The sequence below is a fragment of the Sphaerulina musiva genome (assembly GCF_000320565.1).
Source record: "Sphaerulina musiva SO2202 unplaced genomic scaffold SEPMUscaffold_4, whole genome shotgun sequence".
NCBI lineage: Eukaryota > Fungi > Ascomycota > Dothideomycetes > Mycosphaerellales > Mycosphaerellaceae > Sphaerulina > Sphaerulina musiva.
Genome location: NW_016017386.1, coordinates 1140467 through 1155785, shown reverse-complemented (window position 1 = coordinate 1155785; position 15319 = coordinate 1140467). Strand labels below are relative to the sequence as shown.

The 15319-nt window shown below is 51.0% G+C and overlaps 7 protein-coding genes across 7 annotated transcripts; 4 read left to right on the top strand and 3 right to left on the bottom strand.

Annotated features, from left to right (window-relative positions):
• Positions 1–658: 658 nt before the first annotated feature.
• Positions 659–1216, top strand: SEPMUDRAFT_140880 (uncharacterized protein; the record flags this gene model as incomplete). Its single annotated transcript, XM_016902947.1, has 2 exons — positions 659–723; positions 811–1216. The coding sequence occupies 2 exons, from the start codon at positions 659–661 to the stop codon at positions 1214–1216; spliced, it is 471 nt and encodes a 156-aa protein (XP_016761577.1).
• Positions 1217–2180: 964 nt separating this feature from the next.
• Positions 2181–3630, bottom strand: SEPMUDRAFT_43582 (pseudouridine synthase; the record flags this gene model as incomplete). The annotated part of the gene is made up of 2 exons (XM_016908900.1): positions 2181–3538; positions 3600–3630. The coding sequence occupies 2 exons, from the start codon at positions 3628–3630 to the stop codon at positions 2181–2183; spliced, it is 1389 nt and encodes a 462-aa protein (XP_016761576.1).
• A 301-nt stretch (positions 3631–3931) lies between these two features.
• Positions 3932–5736, top strand: SEPMUDRAFT_148738 (ADP-ribosylation factor GTPase-activating protein 1). The gene is made up of 2 exons (XM_016905120.1): positions 3932–4293; positions 4359–5736. Exons 1-2 carry the CDS (start codon positions 4183–4185, stop codon positions 5439–5441), a joined length of 1194 nt encoding a protein of 397 aa, XP_016761575.1. The 5' UTR covers positions 3932–4182; the 3' UTR covers positions 5442–5736.
• A 3688-nt stretch (positions 5737–9424) lies between these two features.
• Positions 9425–10207, top strand: SEPMUDRAFT_116492 (uncharacterized protein; the record flags this gene model as incomplete). Its single annotated transcript, XM_016901265.1, has 1 exon — positions 9425–10207. The coding sequence occupies one exon, from the start codon at positions 9425–9427 to the stop codon at positions 10205–10207; it is 783 nt and encodes a 260-aa protein (XP_016761574.1).
• Positions 10208–11903: 1696 nt separating this feature from the next.
• On the bottom strand, positions 11904–12708 carry SEPMUDRAFT_64380 (uncharacterized protein; the record flags this gene model as incomplete). Its single annotated transcript, XM_016909677.1, has 1 exon — positions 11904–12708. The coding sequence occupies one exon, from the start codon at positions 12706–12708 to the stop codon at positions 11992–11994; it is 717 nt and encodes a 238-aa protein (XP_016761573.1). The 3' UTR covers positions 11904–11991.
• Positions 12709–13196: 488 nt separating this feature from the next.
• On the top strand, positions 13197–14550 carry SEPMUDRAFT_163164 (kinase-like protein; the record flags this gene model as incomplete). The annotated part of the gene is made up of 2 exons (XM_016908034.1): positions 13197–13251; positions 13336–14550. 2 exons carry the CDS (start codon positions 13197–13199, stop codon positions 14052–14054), a joined length of 774 nt encoding a protein of 257 aa, XP_016761572.1. The 3' UTR covers positions 14055–14550.
• Positions 13531–14694, bottom strand: SEPMUDRAFT_148737 (uncharacterized protein). Its single transcript, XM_016905119.1, has 2 exons — positions 14617–14694; positions 13531–14548 (listed from the first exon to the last, which is right to left on the bottom strand). The coding sequence occupies exon 2, from the start codon at positions 14522–14524 to the stop codon at positions 14081–14083; it is 444 nt and encodes a 147-aa protein (XP_016761571.1). The 5' UTR covers positions 14525–14548; positions 14617–14694; the 3' UTR covers positions 13531–14080.
• Between the last annotated feature and the right edge of the window lie 625 nt (positions 14695–15319).

Genomic DNA, 15319 nt, shown 5'->3' with positions numbered 1-15319 from the left:
TACCGACTCTACTATCGAGTATTGACTCTATTATTGATCTCTCCTACTAGATAGCTAACGTTACGATAACAGTAGGGTAATAGTTAAAGGAAGTTAGAAAATTTCGATAATATAGTTAATAATAGTCGCCTTACTTAAGAACTAACGTTATAATAACGATAGGATAACGGTAAAAGGGAACTTAGTCGACTTCTTTAAATACTAGATAGCTAATGTTACTATAACAATAGGGTAACGGTTAAAGGGAACTTACTTTGTCGACTTCTCTAAACCTACTATCCCGATCCTACTACTATATTATTAGTACTAACATAGTATATAAATGTTAGAAACTTACCTTTATCGATATTTTACAAGACTACGCTACAAAATATAGTAGATTTGAAAACGAGTGCAGTGTTTTATTTTCGAGTGCATGCCAAGAACCGACGCGCGCGGCTTACCTCAGAACGAGTGCGCGTCAGCTGTACACGCGCGAGGAAGTCTTGCTGCGGAGTGGGTGGGGATGGATCTTGGCAGGGAGGATTAATCTATTTCAGGGATCATAATATGCCAAGCTGGTTCAGGTTGCCATCGACATCTTCTTGATATCATGAAATGAAAATTACATGTATACCAGTGATATCCCGCCCATGAGAGATCTTCCACCCTTGGAGAAATGGCACGATCCTGTCTTCCCCTCTGGCCTCTCATCCTCTTCGGCATCCTCGAACCCTTAGCCCTGTTAGTTCCCCCTTCCAACACATCAACCGCAACTAGGTATATAAAAGATACATAGACAGTAAGATAAATAACAATCCACAAAAAAAGAATATGGGCCTCCATCATCGCAACAACAAATCCCCTCACCTTCTTCGCCGCCCAAGCTCCCTATCCCACCATCGTGAAAAACGAAGCAGAAAACGACAACAGCAACTTCTTCCCCCCACAAGCCCACGCTCTCACCTTACAAATCGGCAACGTATTCCTCCTTCTCGCCGCCCTCGCAATCATCTGCTCCTGGACAACCCACAAAGAAATCGCCAAGCGATATCTCGTCGTGGTGGCATGTGCTGATGTGGGACATATTTACGCTGTGTACGCTGCTGTGGGACCCCAGTATTTTGGGAATGTTGCTGAGTGGAATGATATGATGTGGGGGAATGTTGGGTGTAGCTTGTTTTTGCATGTGAATCGCTGGGCGACTGTTGCGGGGTGGTTTGGGAGAGTTGGGTGAGAATGGAGGGGGAGGAAGAGGGGGAGGGGAGGGGGAGAGGAGGGGAGGGAGGAGGCGGTGTAGGGCGGGCGGAGAGTTTCGATGGTCTTACATAGGTATGGTTTGATTTGGTTGATACCTACTGTATCTACCGAGGTATCTGAATCATTGCAAAGAAAGGTCTAGTAGCAAAGGTTCTAGTATATATTGCCGCTTGCTTCGTCCTTTAATATCTATACCGGACAGCTATCGATACTGTAAGCGCCTTTTCGCTCTCTCGAGTCTCAAAGGCAGAAGTGCAGTATAGCAAGCATACCTTAATCAAACAACTAAACAGCGCTTCCTTACCTATATATCCAAATCCCTGACCCAACTCCCATCTCCCATCTCCCATAAAACACCAAGTCAACGTGTCCTAAGCCACAACACCCCGACAACACCGAAGAAGAGTTCAGTACACACCGCATACCATACAACAGTAAGTCACGTCTTGAATATCATGAATGGACGCCCTAACGCTATCTACAGCTCTCAAATCCCGCTCATCAAGAAACTTTCCAAGAACAGGAGCCAAGATGGAAGGAGACGACGAAGAGCGCTTTCAGGAGATGTGCGACGAGTTGTATCAACAGGAGCAGGAGCAGGAAGCTGCAGAGGAGGCCGAAGCCGAAGCTCAGGCTCAAGCGGACGCCGAGGCTGAGGCTGATGATGAGAGCAGACGCTGAGGCTAAGTAACGCGGGAGGAAGAAGGGCAAGTGGAGTGAATGTTGGGAGTAAGTCGGTGTCTCTCTTGCTTTGATTCACTATATCTCCGCTGATGATGGCTTTTCAAGCAGGGCAAACGTACAGACGAGCGGGAGAGCTTGCCGGACGATAGCAGTTATGCCCGGAGTGACGAGGCTTTATGGTGTCGCGAGGCTCGGTGTTCGAGGTCTCATGTACTCCGTGACTGGCAGATCGTACATGCCAAGGGCTAGTCAGGATCCTATAACAACCCAGCTTTCTGTAGCATACTGATACGCTGGGCATCGCTCAGCTTCCCGTCGCCCAGTCCATCAGCACTTTTTTCTTTCTCCACTTCCTCTGACTCGGCAGCGGCACCAGCTTGCTTCTCCTTGTCGTGAGCTTGACTTCGCTGATCCTTCTTCTCGATCCACTCCTCCAGCAACTTCTGCACCTTCGGGCCCCATACCTCCTCGCCTGCCTTGAGCTCGTCGTATTGCAAGACGTTCGTTCCGAGCTCAAAGTCTGACTGCCGCGTACGTACCAGACTGGACATGCATGCTAACGAGCCTACGGCTGCGCCGAGGTCGTGTATCAGTGACCGCACATAGAAGCCTGATGTGACTGTCATCTTGATGCGACACGCTGGAGCGGAGCACGCTGGTTTGTCCTGCTCCGCCTCCTGTTGTGCTTGTTGAGTTAGTGCTGCTGCGGCGCTCGAGCTTGCTGGCTGCTGCTCATCTTTGGGCGGTTCCGCAGTCTCCGTGTTTGGCTGTGCGCCTTCTAGACTCGACAAGCGCGTAGAAGGAGAAGTTATGCCAGCCTCATCTGCTCTCGATCTCTTTGGTGAAGATGCACCTGCAGCCTCAGCTTGGCTCTCGATCAGCTCCGAACGCTTACGCTTCAGGACAGCTTCACTGCTTTCGACACTCAGATCGTCCCCCTGGGAAGTCACGCCTCCGAGTTCGCCAGGCAGCGCCTGTTTCGCCAAATTCTTCTCGGCAGTGTCTGCCTCTGTGGTTGGCCAATGCCACTCATGCGTCCCGCCTGGAAACCACTCGGTCATTTCCAGCTCCATAACATCCACTGGCCTCTCCTTGATCTCGAAGCCCTCTGGCAGCGGCTTGCCCTCGCGCGCGTACTCGTACAACCTCTTCCCTTGGACTCTCAGCGCCGAGAAAATAGGCGGCTTTTGCATACCCTTGCCTCTGAATGGACCCAAGGCCTGCTCCACTTTCTCTTTCGTAATGTGGTCGTACGGCTTCCTTCCCACAACCTTGCCCTCCGTATCATAGGTGTCCGTGGCCGCACCAAAAAGCACCACAGCTTCATAGCTCTTGGTGCACTCGGTAGTGAAATATTGCAAATCCTTAGTGCCGCTTCCAAGACCCAAAATCAGCACTCCCGTCGCCATGGGATCCAAGGTGCCACCGTGACCCATCTTGACATCTCTCAGCTTCCTGTTTTTGACCTTACGCTTCTGCCGCTGGTTATGTGATTCGCCTTCGAGCCTTGACCTCTCGCGCTCGAGCCATGGCTGGAACAGTTTCGAGGGATTGAAATGGTTCTGCACATCTCGGATGACTTGGGCGGAGCTTATGGCGGGAGGTTTGTTGATGGCTGTGAGGTTTGATTAGGATGCAAGAGGGACGCTATGGTATGGAATGGAACCATACCGTACCCAGGACGCCTTCAAGAATAGGCCCAGACATGGTAGTGATGATGCCGGGGGATAAGGTGGTGGTTGAAGAAGATGAAGATGCTTTCTTGAGACTGCGCCAGATGAGTTGACGACCGCCCATTAGATGCGAGCTTATTGGTGTTGTATGTAGTTCGATACAGCGTGTAGCGAGTATACATGTACCTACCTAGATGTAGCCAATGGCTTGTAAAGATGACCCCAGATGAGGTGGGTAGATGTCTTGGCGATCACGAGAATGGGTATGGGATGTTGCATGAGCATGTCGCCTAGCGCAGTAGCATACACGTACTTCTAACCCTACATACCTGACCTTAAGGCACCTTACGTCCCCCACTGATATTCATTCACACACGACTCACTCTTCTGGGCCAGAGGACTCGTGCAAAGACGGCCATATCGTGATCTACATCTACCTCAGGCATGGTGCAGCTATAAGCCTCTCGCCCAAGTTACCTGTCTCCTACCCACCTCCACGAATCCCCGTTCATTCTGTCCTGCCTCCGACTCGTCACCGACCGCGCGCGATAGATTCTTCCACGTCGCTTCGTCCAACACCGCCACGATGAGCAAGCTGTGGGAGGTCGATCCGGAGACCAAGAGCAAGCTGCTTGCCATCTCCAAGACCAACGAGAACAATCGCTGTGTGGACTGCGGTGCGCCGAGTCCACAATGGGTACATACTCCGCGAGCCACGACAGCAGGATGCAAGCGGACACGGCGCTGACCATATCCTCCTAGGCTTCTCCTAAGTTTGGGATCTTCTTCTGTCTGGCCTGCTCAGGCATCCATCGCTCGCTGGGCGTGCACATCTCATTCGTGCGCTCCGTCACCATGGACTCCTTTAAGACAGGAGAGGTCAAGCGCATGGAGCTGGGAGGCAACAAGCCCTGGAAGGACTTCTTCGATGCCCATAGCAGCAACACCATGATCGGTCAAGAGTTCGACAGCTGCACCATCTCCGAACGATACGATAGCGAGGCTGGCGAGGAGTGGAAAGAGCGACTGACTGCGAAAGTCGAGGGCACCGAGTATGTTCCAGGCGCGCCAAAGCCCAAAGTCGCTCCCAAGAAGGCCGCTGTCGAGAGTGTTTCAAATACTCCTGCGGGTTCAGGAAGAAATACACCTCTTGGTGGTGTTGGCGGCGCAAAGGCAGTGCCACAACGCACGTCCACACCTTCGCAAAAGGCACAGAACGAGGCATACTTTGCGAGGATGGGAGAATCGAACGCGAGTAGACCCGAGGGCATCGCACCGAGTCAGGGCGGCAAATATGCTGGTTTTGGCTCATCGCCCATGCCCACAGACGACTATGACGGAGGACGTGCGCCTGGCGTAGATGACTTCCAAAAGGACCCCATTGCAGCGCTCACAAAGGGCTTTGGCTGGTTGTCAAGTACCGTAACCAAACAAGCTGCCACCATTAATTCCACATATGTGCAGCCCGGCATGAAAAATTTCCAGCAGAGCGACATTGCAGCGCAAATTCGACAGACAGGCCTCACTCTAGGCACTACTGTTCAGCAAGGTACGAAAGGACTTGGTGATCAGTTTAACAAGTTTGTAGACCCGGATCACCGACCACAGCAAGGAGGCGCCAAGCCCGAGAAGGCGGACTTCTGGGAAAGCTTCGGACAGGCACCTGCTGGCCCACCGAAAGAGAAGAAAGACTTTTGGGACGACTTCTCCGCTGCGGGTGAGAGTGCAGCCGCTCAAAAACCCAAGCCAAGTGGTTTGGGCACGAGTGCAATGAAGGGGAGCTCGGGTGGTGCTGGATCCAGCGCCTCGAAGAAAGACGACGACGGCTGGGGCAAGGATTGGTAGCGGGTGGCTGGTATATTGTGCAAGCGCGGAGTCTGGCGTTGGCAGCAGCTAGGTACCTTTTACCGCCGTGGTCAGTTGCAGGAATGTTGCAGATGGAAGTCCGCGGACATGGAACGTGTGATCACTTTGACTATCCTCGAGTCTGGAATCCTTTTAAGGTTGAATTATTCTGACAGACGCATGTGAGTCCGAGACAGCAATAGGATGTGCACGCATACGCCTGTCAAGTGTGAAACATAGGTAAAGGCATGAGCAAGTATCTCAAGCCCTCGCACCTTCAATACTTTATGCTCACAGTTCAGTTTCTTGATATGATATGGTTCCCAAGGCCTATACGTATCTAGCGGTCAACGTATACCATATTCCGAGTGATGCTAAGAAACTAATAAGGCCCTAGCACCACGACGATCCGATGAGATGAGACCAGAAATATTTCGTCTCATCATCTTCGTAGATTAACATTCGACTTCAATGGTGATATACCAAGCATCGGGAAATTTCAGCCAAATTAATTCGGCATCGAAATACCTTTTTTTTCCGCGTCATGTCAAATAACAATCATAACATCAACAAGTCAACAAGTCAATAACAACAGAATCACAGTTACAGCCATGAAGTTAGTCATAGTTATAAGTCACACACTCGAAAAAAATAAGATAAAACAAAAAAAAACATAATCTCGCAATCATTCCGGATCCTACCTACCTAATTCCGTTTTTGGTTTGTTTTTTGTTTTCTTCGCCCGTTTGGGAATTGGAACTCTACTTGTTCAATGTTGAGACCTAGACTAGATAGACAAAACATCCAAAAACAAAACTAAAAGACGAAATCAAAAAGAAGAAGAGGCGGTATGATGCGATTTCCGTCTTCAGCCCTCGGTCGGTCAGTCCTCCGTCGGTCAGTCATTCGGTCGGTCAGTCAGTCGTCCGTCCTCTACCTGCAACGCACGCAGCACGCTTGTGAAAGTTTCGCTCGTATTTCAATAAGGCACCTTACTGCCCTTCATGTAATGTAATGCAGGTAACTGCCCCTCATGTAATGTAATGTAATGCAGGTATGTACCTTAAACCTCTCCTCCTTGGAAAACAACAACAATAAAAGCGTACGTATGTATGTACAGTACGTGCCTCCGTCGTATTCCAGGCACGCTAAGGTACATGTATGTACTAAGGTATGTGAGTGATGTATCTTATTACGACCTCTGCATGTGCCATGTACGTGATAAGAGGGCCCGACCTCCGAGGAGGAAAGGTGAAGTTGAAAGTGAAGGTGCAGGTGCAGGTGTGAGGAAAAAGCTTCAATTTTTTTGATTTGTTTCTGTTTTATTAGATTTAATACGGTACGTCCGATACGATCTTTGCGGCTTGCCCGTGCCGATGTAAGCGATGTCAGCGGCGGGTCGCATGTGCGGAATTTGGAAGTGTTGATTGGACTGCACTCTTCGGAGGATGTATATTATAGGTTCCCAGTGTTGTGGTAGTGTGGTACAACGCTAGGAGGTACCACAAGGCGTTTCTTACTTTTCCTTAGGTACTGACTCGCTCTAGCTCATCCAGTAGGTAGGAAGTAAGGTCAGGCAAGGTAAGATAGCGGCGGGGCTATGGGCAGCCCTTGGATTCGTCTAACCGCAGCCCTAGATATAATACACCCAAACAGTACGTAATATACCTACCTCCGCAGCTCCGCTAAGTCCACTTCTCGTTATCGACGTAAAATACTTCGAAGTTCGCCGCCTCCATGTCGCGGGCTACTACGACTCTCCTCTACGAATCTGCCTCGCTACTCGTAGAAGCCGATTATCTTATACATAGGATAATAGGTATACGTATCGTACGCTCGCGATTAATAATCGTATTTTGAAGGGGTAGGAGGTAAAGGCAGATTCGTAAAGGAGACGGGAGTCGCGACGGCGAGACTTGCGACAGGCTATAGCAGCAGCGGTAGCAGTAGCGATATAGAGGCTGGCCTCAGGCAGCGGAGTATATTACGTCGATAACGAGATGTCGAGGTGTGTTACGTCTAGGGCTGCGGTTAGACGAATCCAAGGGCTGCCCATAGCCTCGCCGGTAAGATAGCGTCAGATCGTCTTCATCCGAACCAAGCTACCTAGGTAGTATGTGATGTGATGAGTTTCTGGAAGGAAAACACTCATCATCATGCATCGCATCCGCATCTTCACACAGCCTCCCCGTGAAGACACTTATTAAGTAATAACGCGAAAAGTACTTTTCTTCTTGCTTTCGGTGTCTGGTGATGAGGATGATGAGGTGTCTCTGTTTGCGAAAGTACATTGTACTATAGTCTGGACTCTGCCCAGCTGAAAATGGTCATTGGTGCTGATGCACAGACTCTGACAAATGATGCGTGCTAGACCGGAGAGAGAGAGGCTGTACTTGTCCGGCTGCTTAGCATCAGATAGTCGTAGCGTGTCCTCATCCGATCACGCTCTCCCTCTCTCCCTCCCTCTGTCTCTGGGGAAAAGGTGTCCGAGCACGCGATCGGATTTGATCTCAGGTCCAGGTAAGGTACATCGTAGTCAGTCTATTGAGATGGAGCCACCTCCCTTGGTACTGTCCATGCCAAGCCCAATATGGGATTCATCATTCACCGGACCACGGTCAGACCGCGTGGCATTGGATGACCTTGCCTGACTGTGCATTGGCAGCATGTGAGGGCATTAGGAGGTAGCATCGTCATTCGCATGGCCTTCAAGGGCATGGCTGGGACTAGTTTCGACACAAGACGCGCCAAGGTTGATGCATGGAGGATTGGCGATCTCGCAAGAGAAAAGAGGCGCAACCTGCCCTTTTGAGACCTCGCATGATCCTGGACAGCCAGCAGGGAAGACCGATGGAGAGAGCCAGGTAGCATAGCCATACCCGGTCGGAGCTGGAGGTTATTCTTATTATGATTATCATTATAATAATAATGGTGATGACGGGATGATTGATGTTGGATGATTGATGATTGTTGTGGCTGCACGAAACTTCCTCTCGGTCGGTAGTGTCAGTAGTAGTCCGGCTCTCGTCATGTCGGTGGATATGTGATAGTGCCAGTCTGCATGCCATGCCATGCCATACTATGCGTGACGACGGAGCACGCCGCCGCCGCCGCCGCCGCCACCGTCCGTCCTCGGTCGGTGCAAGGGCGAAAGGACCAAGCGCGACGGATGTCCAGTCGCTCTTTGGTAGCACGCCCGACTAGTGGCTAGTTAGTGTAGATGTTAAGTAGTGTTCGTAGTCGTCGGCGTTCTTGGACCACCGTCCACCAGCTCCAGGGACGCTACGGGCGAAAGCTTATGCGCAGAGCTATGCTTCAAACGACGTCGATAATGGCCATCATCACGTCGCAGTATGTCCGTAGGATGGTCCGGAGCACGTCGATGGCACTGTCAGTCTAGCACTGCCACTGCCATTGCCACTGCCGCGCTATGCCCCGCCTCGCCTCGCCTCGCCTCGCCTGGAAGCCATCCCGTACACAGTAAGAGGTTACCTCCTAAGGTACTGTACGGTAGAGGTAGGTAGGTAGGTACCTGTAGTGAAGAGTGAGATGGACCAGTGACCATCCGTTGTCACTCGCTTGCTTCCACCTCCCGGCGAGTCGCGTGCCCTCCCAGTAGGTTCACCGCGCGCCCTGCAACCCAATCGTGGGGGCTGATCTCGAGACGTGCCATGGCGCCGCAGACGACAGGCGCCATACCGTCCCTCCTAATGGAACTTGCCTGAACTCTACAGGCCTCCGCGTGTGATCGAATTACAGGCCGACCGACACGGGGGACTATCTTTCAAGCATGTTTCAACCACACGACTGGGACCAGGCTTTCAAAAATAGCATGACTCTGCTCTGCACCTGTGCGTGCTCCCTCGTTTGTATGTCGTCTTAAACAAAAAGGCCTGTCTCCCGCTGCCAGCAAAGATAGAAGAGAGGAAAAAAATCCAAGAAAACGAAAGAAAAACAAAAGAAAAAAAGGTCGTCACCCCATAATGATGATGAATCAACTCGACGCGAAAATCTTCGGCCATTATGACGAGCGAAGAGAGTCGGAAGTGAGCGCGGCGGAAAGCAACAGTGCGACCAACAGTAACACCAGTTACAGCACAGCCCCGACCCCAGCTTCGACATCCTCCCCAGGTCAGACCAACACCTTCATCGGCAAAGTAGAACCTCACGACGACGACATGCTGGACGCCGTCGACGCCAAACCGGCCATCAGCTCACTGGATAGTCTGCTGCGGACCAGTAGTTCCGCGAGCACCACCAGTCCGCACCACCACCATCTATCGGATCTCTCCGAGGTCGCCTCTTCCAAGAAGCCATCGGTCCAGGCCATTGTGGTCCATCTCGAATCGGTCGTGCGCACATTCATCGACGCCATCAACAACAGGACACTGACGCTGGACCACCCCGTCACGGCCTCGTTTGACCCCAAATTCACCGCGAATACGCCTCCGCCATGGCCGCAAGGCACCGAGGACCTGGCGGAATATCTACGACGACTGATTACACTGACTGCGCAGACCGAGTACAAGATGGTCATTCAAGGACTGGATACCCACGTGTACAAGAATGGACATGCGGGTGTGTTTGTCACGAGTGATGTGCTCGGTGTTCCCCCGGACGTGGTGCGACATGTTGTGGCCATCTTTCGATTCCGGAAACGCGATGGCTTCTGGAGGTGTTTTATTGTGGAGGAAATCATTGGCATTGAGAACACGGCAGACGGAGAGCCAGGAAGTATTGGTGGGGGGTTTGCGGGCCCGTTTTGAAAGGTATATTTTTCATTCCATGTGTTTTCTATTCTTTGGACGTGGTTACGACACTACCTTACTACTGGCGACCTGCATTTGGACGCATCTCTTCTTCACACATGGAAGTTGGCCCAGATGTCGAAGAAGAAGAAGAAGACATCGGCCTTCGGCGGCGGGCGCTCCGGGTCCGATGGGGAACACTTTTGACCACCAACTTTTGCTCTACTACTGAGCACGACCCGGATGCTGCACATCTCCACCGCCCGGATCGACACGGCTATCTGGACTCAGTGGACTGTGCCTTCGCGATGGAACTCGGATGTCGATCCCTCTGGCCTCGGTGAGATGTGACCCACCTCCTCTCCTACTGGCCTGGCGTCCTTCGTATAGTGAGCGACGATAGACCGGCGAGACCAGTTCCACCCCGAACAGTATTTTTATTCTATGACATCGACCACCACCACCACGCCGAATCACACACGCACACGCACACGCACACATCTGGCGCAAATCACGGCACTGCTAGTCCGGCAGATTCTCGGCCTCTCGCGCGCACTCAGTCCTTGTATCTGCCAAGCAGCTGGTCAGCTTGACGGTGGAGCATCACAATAATAATGATGCGTACGCATACATGACCTTACCTTTACGGCAGTCAGCTGCGCGCGGCAACAGGATCTGGACCTTCATCCGACCATGTGCTTGAGAAAGCAGGATTACTTGTCAAGGGAGGTGCGAATAGATGATGCTGTTGACGGGCCCTCCTTACTAGTGAGACACACAAAGGAACAAGAGATAATGCAAATCCAGAAGTGGCCCATCACCATCCTACGCAGTATGGAGAATGCCGAACGGATTGGATGACTTCCTTACCTCACCTACCTTACCTACCTGACTAATTGGGAGCTCTCCGTTCATCAGCATATGCATCATCCAAAAAACCCCCCTTCCTCATGGTTTCCGTGCCGGACGTGCGTTGCCGTGGCAGTGCACGCGAAACATGAATATCTATTCACAGCATGCATTGCATTGCACATTGCACATTCAACATTCGGTCGGCATGTCCCTGAAGTACGGACCGCGAAAGGATTGATTCCCATTATCACCTGTATCAGGAGACGCCCGAACTGTTACGAACACGATCTCAACTCATATCGCCTGGATTTCAAACCGGGGTTTACAGATGACTAGACAAGTCTGGCCTGGCTGCCTGGGGTTGCGTTCTTTTATGCAATAATGCAGACATGACATGGAAAACATTATTTGTGCGGAAACACCCGCCACTGTATACGTACCTACCTATGCCCACACTTGGCCTTTTGCATGATCACAAACAAGAAAGGGAAGGTCATCATTATACATTCATGATACATACAGGTACCTTACATGATCATGGCACTTCTGGCCGAGAAAAGCAAGCAAAAAGTCATGGCGATTTCGGAGGTGTTTTAGTATAATACATCAGGTACACCTTACTTGGCCCTGGTCAGAAGTGCTGTTGACGCGTCGAGTGGCCAAGACAATACATGTTCTATACCCCTAGGGACCTTCCTACTTTGCAGTACCTACCTGCCTATCTAGGCCATGATTGCGTGTCGGTGTTTTTGGCAAGAAGGGGTAGAAATAAGAGATGTCTGTGGCCACCTCATCAGAAAGATGGCCGGAGAAGAGTAGGAGTAGTAGATCTCTCTGGCTACTACCTACATAGTCTGGTGAAGATAGCTATCATTTAGCTAGACTGTACTACTAGGTACATACCTACTACTGCCTTTAGGAGAGTTCGACATACAGCAGCAACTCCCATATCACAAATCCTTCCTCTGCGTCCACTTCGCAATCATCTCATCCGAAACATCCTTCACCAATACATGTACATGATCCACCCCTCTCACACTTTGCAAACTGACCCAATTCTTAAACCACAATACTCTATCCCTCGCCGAATCTCCTCCTTTCCCCCCTTCTCCCTCTCCTCCTTCTCCCTCCAACCCCCTCACAAAAACCCTCTCCACAAACTCCTCAATCACCCTCCGACTCTCCTCTGTCAAATCCCCTCCTCGTTGTACATCTTCCGTTGCAATCGGAGTTTTACTCCATACCACCAAATGTCTGATTCCCTCAACAAACCCATACGGCCAATCATTCACCAATATCGCATAATCCCTCTGATCTTGAAATGGAATTTTTGAATAATGCTGAAATCTCGGCGCGGCTGTCTGTCCCTTTCCCTCTAATTGTTGATGTACTATTGGAATCCAACGCAGCCGTTCCCGAATCACATATGGTACGATTCCGCCATATTGTGCTTTAATCTCGTGAGACCACGCGAGGTATTTGTGGAGGTCGGAGGGTCGGCGTTTGAGGGCTTCGAGGGCGTTGGAGGAGATGATGGTGCGGAGGTCGGACCAGGTGAGGAGGTGGAATTCGGAGTCGGGGGTGGAGAGGATTTGGAGGTCGGTGGCTGTTAGGGGAAAGGGGGAGTTGGTGGTGGTGGTGGTGGTGGTCGTCGTCGTCGTCGTCATCGTAAGGTCGGTTGAGGGGGAGGGGGAATTGGTCATGGTTGGGCGTGAGGAGTGGTACCTGTGAGGGAGGAGGGAAGAGGGATGGGGGAGATTTTTGGGTTTTTTTTTTCTTTTTCATATGGGAAAAGTGCAGGAAGTGATGGAGTACCTAGCTGCATACAGTAGCAAGCACTTTGACTTCACCTTTTCGGTGCCGCAGCTGCCTTACCGTTTGGTTCATCTTGCACTGATGGTCAATGATGTGAACTGTCATGATTATTGTGATTGAGAGCTCACAAGGTGTCTCTTCTGCCACTTTAGGCCTCCCGAGCGAGATAGCCGTCCGCTGCCGCTGGGCCAGGGACTTGCTTCAGATTCGCTAGAGACGGGATTGACAACCATCTACACCTATGTATCTATCTGCACGGTCTGCATGAGATCAATCTCGAACCTGTACGTACCTGCGCACGCCTCCTCACGCACCTCCATCCTGCAGGTCCCATCAATCTATGGATCCTAGTAGAATGGACGTCGCTAGAGCGGAGTTGACATCGAATCCTGAAGGTCAGCTTCATGTCGACTTGCGTTCATTGCGGCACTATATGTATTGATTGATCCCTTTTGCAGGAGTGCTCATCTCGACAGCAGGGAAGGATGGGTGTAGAATCTCGCGACACTATCATATTGTTCGGAAATCCGGAACAAAAGTTCGCAGAGAGGAAGGAAATGCGTTGAGATTGGCCGGCACACTGGGCATACCGGTGCCCGAAATTTACGACATTTCCATCACTCCGGAAGGCATCTGCAGTATCTGTATGGACTTTGTTGATGGGGTATGTTTGGAAGATGCATGGGAGAGCATAGATGCCGCAGACAAAAATTCGATTGCACAACAGCTGCGGGCCATCATCTCAACCATGCGGGCTGCACAGCCCACAGCAACACCCACTCTCATCGGAGCCTGTGACGGGCCCGCGCGTGATTGTCGCTATATCAGCGATTACACCGGCGGACCTTTTGCGACCGAGACAGCTTTCCATGCTTTCATCTTGAACCTCGGAAAGGGCACCCCACAGCTCATCCGCGAGACACTCGTGGAGAGTTTGCAGGCCCATACCGGACATCGCATTGTCTTTTCTCATGCTGATCTATCGCCACGTAATATCATTGTCCGCGATGGCCAAATACAGGCACTTCTCGACTGGGAGTTCGCAGGCTGGTATCCCGAGTATTGGGAATACGTCAAATTCTTTGACCGCCCCACGGGATGCAAAGGCTGGTATGACCTCGCTATCGATATTTTCGAAACCCGCTACCCTTCCGAGCTTCTAACGTACCAGGCAATTGCACGCTGGCAGCGACCATAGTTTGCGCGTTGTGTTTGCGCCATCCATCATTCTTCCTCGTCCTCCGCTTCTGCAATGGCATCAACCATGCCGTCCAAGCCCCTCTCGTAGGCACTTGCCGATATGCACCCGTCTACCATGAGCGTCTTGAGCGCTCTCTCGATCCAGCTCTGGCAATTGAATTCTCTGCTCCAGTTGTCAATAGGGATTCTTTGCAGTACTAGCCTCAATTGACTTGGAGTTGCAGGAGTTATGAGGAAGCCGACTTCGATCTGCTTGGCAAAATTGCTGCTACTCGTCGGGTCAGAGTTGGTTTCTTGGAATTCGAACTGGAACATGCCCGCTGTGCCGGTGATGTGAGCCATGATTGCAGGAGTGGTGGATGGATCGTCGAATTGGATCCAGAATGCCGTGTGGCGATACTGCTGGTAGTCGAGAGGACTTCCTTTGCAGACGATAATGCTTATGTGCACGTTGTTCGGTGCGGTCATGGTAGTTGGTGTTCCACATTGTTACTGCCGTAGTGTCTTCTTAGTAATTTATAGTGGTTTGCCGATTTTAATTGCCAGGTTCAGGTCATTACCTATCTGTTGGAACCACACACCACACTAGTGCCCAATTGAGAAGATTGATGGAATACCAATCAATAAGTGGATTAATTGAGGTCCGAGGTCTGCCCTCTCAAGAAGAGAAAAGAGGGGGGGTGGGTATCCCCAACTCTACATACATATGCCAAGGAATCAGTGGCCCCTGTTATCTCATATGACTCATGTCACATGATGCCAGGGCACCCATGTCCTTCTGTCCAAACACACCTCCCTCAGCTTGATTACATAAGAAAAGCTGAAATACCAGACATGGTGACCGTCCATCTCAATCTAATGATCAACCATGTCCATATCCTTACTTACCTGAGCCCCAGGCTTGTCCTGAATGACTGGAATGACCCCTTGGGGAGGTTCTTTGTGAAGCCATCAGCTCGTTGCTTGGCAGTACCAATCCATTCAACGGTCAATCTTCCTGCCATTGTTTCCTGTCTTACCCAGTGTTGGTGGATATCAACGTGTCTCAAAGCCGTGTTGAGAGATCCATGCTTGTGATTGGCGATGTCCACTGCACGTTGGTTGTCACAGAAAACCTTGGTTCCACCTATGGTTCCATCCTTGACAGGTTCCCCAGATGGCTCATTTCCAGGTGGAAATACCTTGTCAAATTCCGAGAAAAGTCGAGTCCACCAGTACCCATTACCCGCAATTGATGAGAGTGCCAACAACTCTGCCTCTGCG